General features: G+C 39.6%; 1 protein-coding gene across 1 annotated transcript in view; it reads right to left on the bottom strand.

The window, feature by feature from the left end:
* Positions 1-4674, bottom strand: part of Thsd7b (thrombospondin type 1 domain containing 7B) — a 1039160-nt gene that overhangs the window by 17428 nt on the left and 1017058 nt on the right. The window contains exon 25 of the mRNA XM_004626384.2: positions 2525-2607. Within this exon, the coding sequence (XP_004626441.1) occupies positions 2525-2607 (83 nt within the window). The remainder of the gene's footprint in view (positions 1-2524; positions 2608-4674) is intronic.

Raw genomic sequence — 4674 nt, 5'->3', positions numbered from 1 at the left:
GCCTGGGCTGGGACTGGTCCCGCAGGCGCAGGGTAGCAGGAAGCTCTCTGCACAGTCCATATTTTTCAAAGGCAAGTATAGGAGGCCATGCAAAGAGCCGTTGAGAGGGCAGTGTGTGAGAAGTTGTGGGCATGAAGCTAAAGGTGCAGTGGAGACCTAAGGAAGTCAAAGATGTAAAGAATATGGAATGGGGAACATCTGTCAAGAAAGACTGCAGGTCATGAATGCAGCCCACCCTAAGAGAGAAAACATATGGTTTGAAACTAGCAATACTATAGTGTTAGGGCTGCCCACTCCTTTTTTTAATTTTGTATTGTAGGGAAGGGTCTATGGGTATTCAAGTTCTCACTACTAGATCAGACTCGTAGTGATCTGCCTGTTTACAGACTCCCAAGAGCTGGGATTACAAGAGCATGCCCCCATGCCCAGTCTCAATTACCATCTCAGTGAGCCCTAGGGGCTGGGCCATCATAGCAGGCCCTGGCGTCGAAGCCCCAGCCCCTGCGTATGCTTGCAGGTACTTTCATCCACTGACCTATTTGACCAGCACTTGCCCACTCCTTTTGAAACTTACCTTTTATCATAGTCTACTCTAAACACAGGATTTGGCGCTATAAGACAATGGTTGCTTGGCTGTATTTAGTCTGAACATTTTCTTTTACCTTTTCCCCTATTTGTCCTTTTTGGAATGGGAATATGTACCCTGTGCTGTAGTAACTTAAATGATATGATTTATTTTATTGTTTGCAGTACTGGGGATTAAACCCAGGTATTTTAGAAGATCTACATCTACATGTGTGGCTCTTTGTTCTCTCACTCCTTTCTCTCCAGAACTGCTCCTGCACTCTGCCGCTGAGCTGCCATGAACTAAGCTGCTTTGTTCTGCATCCTTTGGCATCATGATATTTCTGCTATAGCACCAGCTAAGCGTGGACAGGATCCCTCAACACTTCGTGCTGCCTTTAAACTATATTATTTTATGTTGTAGATCTAAGTACTGTGTTCTAGCAACAGAAATGTGATCAATAAAACTTCTTTTACATGTGATGAAAAATAAGATGCATATTTAAATTTCTAAAATTTATTATAGAAGAAGACACACTGCTGTTAATCCCCTTAAAATGCCCCCCCCCACTTTGACACACTTAACCCATCATACTTTCCACTTTTGAAATAGTTCTGGAAGTCTTCTGAGAGTGGCTTTAGTTGGATGGTCATGGCTGCTTCAATATCTTGAAATGATTAAAATGTTTTCCTTTGCTGACCTTATTCAATTCAGGGAACAACCAGAAGTTGCACAGTGCCAGACTGAGTGGATAAGAGAGATGTGCACACATCCCACTGTTTTTACAGGTGTGCCTTTCCACTGGATGATTATAGCATTTGCTGTAATTTTTACTATATCTCACCAAGAGACTCTTGAAAGCAGCCTTCCCGAATTGCTTCAGAAAGGTGCAGGAACAATGAGATCAGTGGTGGAAATGAGGAAGAGCATTTTGAGGAGGATCGACAGCAATGTTTCTCTGTCTGTAATAAATTTCGTTTTGTTTAGAGGTACTGTATACTTTGATCACATCTCACATTTTCAAACATCATCAACTTCAAATGAAATTGGTACTCATCTTTTATCCTTCTATTTTCCCTTGCAAGTTTACTCATTGCTTTTTCTGTGGTACAGAATTAACCCATGTCAACGAATTAACCCATCTTCAAGTGGAAGAACCATCAAAATAGGATTGGGTGCTTGAATCTTTTTCTTTTTTTTTTTTTTTTTGGAGGTTATAAGCAGAATATATTTATTGGGAGAAAGAAAGCTCCTGTCTGAGAGAGGGACAGGAGGGGTGCCCGAGTAGGTTGTCCCTGCAAATTATTTTTAATGGAAGCATTTTTTATGTGAGCCACTATAAGAAGAAACCTGTTTCTTAAAGAACTATACTATAACTTTTTAAAATTATATATGCACAGCACACTGTAAGTGCCATTGATCACAATGTATTATATACTTTGTATTAATTCCTGAGTTGCTGGAGACAAAAGGAGAAGGGAAAGATTTTCTTTATATGAACACACATATGCACACATGTCTTCTCAACCTTTCTCATGTACTCAGCTTAAAGTGAAAAAAATGTACTCTTACTATAATCATCATACTGTAATAAACTGCACAAAAATTTTATCAAATATGAATAGCATTTATGTCTTTCATAATTGTTTAGGCATGTTAAAGGCTAAGAACAGAATGCATAAGGCAGCTGAGAAGAGTTATTGGCAGACAGAACTATCATAAATTAGACATCTAAAGAGCAAGTTATAAACAGATTTACAGTGAAAAGACTGAAGACTGCTTTCCTGAATGCATGGCACACCATAGAAATTAGTACCTGTGATTAGTCCAGCAAGTGCCTCTAGATGGTACCATGGGCACACAGAACTGCTGCGTGAGCCATCACAGATGAGGGCACACCTGACTGTACATGTGTAGCACAACAGTTACAGTACCTTGCAGGATCGCAGCACGACTCACCTGCGTACAGTAGGAGAAGGGTTTTCTGCAGGCTGGAATGCACTGCCGAATCGCAGCAGGGCGTGCCTGCAGGGAGCATCCACCTACAAAAGAAATCCCACCATCATGTGCAGATTTGCTCTCTGATAAATATTTTTTACATTTTGGCATTATTCTCCCTCTGACACTAGATGTTTCGTGATAATACTATTGTTTTCAGTCCATGTCAATGTTTTGTCTAGTCTTATTTTCTTGACTTTTTAGTCTAATTATCTTTTGACTTCAGGACACACTTTTAAAAGGGAAGGCTCTTCTAACAGACAATGTTTATGGCCTGTGTTCCCTGTATTGGGCTGCGTGATTCCATCACATGGCTGTGCTGCAGGGCAAACTCTACCACGGCCAGGATCAACAGAAGAACTAATAAAAATCGCAATTTAAGTTAAGGAGCAGAAAAGCACATTTGCTTGAAACAGTCACTCCATGTATATATTTCTTTAGCTCAACCCAGCTGGGAACTTAGTGCTAAAAGAATGCTAGTAATTAATTCATGGGATCACTGTAGCATCTGCTTGGGTAACATTTTCACATGTGAACCGTCCACAATATACACATGCAGCCACATACAGATCCTCACATATATTTAGAAAAGTAAATTCATGAGCTATGGGAGGAATAATCAGGAGTGATGAATATTTGTAGACGGTCACTAAGTAATTTTGAGAAAATGGATGAAGTGATACATAATCATCCTGAAAATCATCTATGTTTTAGTTTTGCCTTCCTGAATTCAAAGCAGTAAAAGAGATATGGAAAAAACCCTGTAGATAATTATAGTGAGAAGTTAATTTATTGTTTAATGATAGGATTGACACTGCATTTCAATAGTAGTTATAGATTTTAGCCTTTGTGTTACTATAACTGTCATCCAACTAGAGTTTATCACTTGTAGATAGCAAAACATTTTGGACCCAAGATAATACAGGAAATAGTCAGATCTATATTTTTCCTGGGAATGAAGCTACTACATTCTTTACTTAAAAATTAAAATAAATAATTCATGCCAAATTAAAAAGAAAACCCTAGGGGCCGGGGAGATGGCTCAGTGGAATAAGCGCTTCCCTGGCAAGCGCAAGGGCCTGAGTTCAATCCCCGGTTCCAAAAAAAAAAAAAAAAAAAAAAAAAAAGAAAACCCTAAAATCCAGAATCTGTGTATAATTATGAAACTAATCACTTGAATGTTATTGGTAATAACTACATGGCTTGTTGGTACAAGTATGTTTAGGGACTGGGTTTCCATCTTTTGAACCAGTTTTGTCTTGAACAAATTACCCCAGAAGATTTCTTGGGATGGGAAGAACTTATTGGAATTTATATAAACTATGAAACATGCTTTTACATTTTAAGAATGAAAGTAAGCTTCAGTGATATTCAGCAGATGATACAGCGGCCCTGAGATTATTCACCAGCTGCTGCAGACTGGCACCAAGAGCACCATGGAAAGACATCAGAGGATAATCCTGACCAGTGTGAACACATACCACCGCGCACAGCATATACTTTCTACGTGTCTAGTTAGGTGGAATCACAGTAGAATAAATTATAATAATTTATAAATCAAAAAGTAGTTTACAAGAAAGTATTATATAAAGTAAGGACTAAGGAGAATACCTAATGCGAAGACACATAAACAAGAAAAGAAGGTGCTTATTGTTCTGTTTCTGAAGGGACTTATCCCAGCCCTTGCACAAGCTGTCAGCTACACAGTCAAGTAAAATCTAGGTCTGTTAAATTTGCTCTGACAAGACAGCATAAAAAAAAAGAAGGGCCAGGAGGAAGGCTCAGTAGAATAAGCACTTGCCTAGCAAGCGCAAGGGCCTGAGTTCAATCCCAGTTCTGCCAAAACAATTAAAAAAAAAAAATCCCTGGGCCGGCCAAATATTATTGCTCAGCAGATTAAAGTGCCTGCTTAGGCAGATGCAGGGCCAGGGAGTTCAATACCCTGACCTGCCATGCTGGCCCTGCCTCTGGGGCACACTGAGAAGGCAATTGAAACTGGGTGTGGGGGTATGTGCCTGTAATCCCAGCACTTGGGAGGCTGTAAATAGGAGGATCACTATGAGTCCAATCTATGCAGCGAGACCCTGTAAACTCTGTCCTAAATACAAAAA

The sequence above is a fragment of the Octodon degus genome, unplaced genomic scaffold (genome assembly GCF_000260255.1).
Source record: "Octodon degus isolate 3935 unplaced genomic scaffold, OctDeg1.0 scaffold00014, whole genome shotgun sequence".
Classification (NCBI taxonomy): Eukaryota; Metazoa; Chordata; class Mammalia; order Rodentia; family Octodontidae; genus Octodon; species Octodon degus.
Note: the sequence above shows the minus strand (reverse complement) of the source record. Positions and strands in the feature narration are given on the sequence as shown.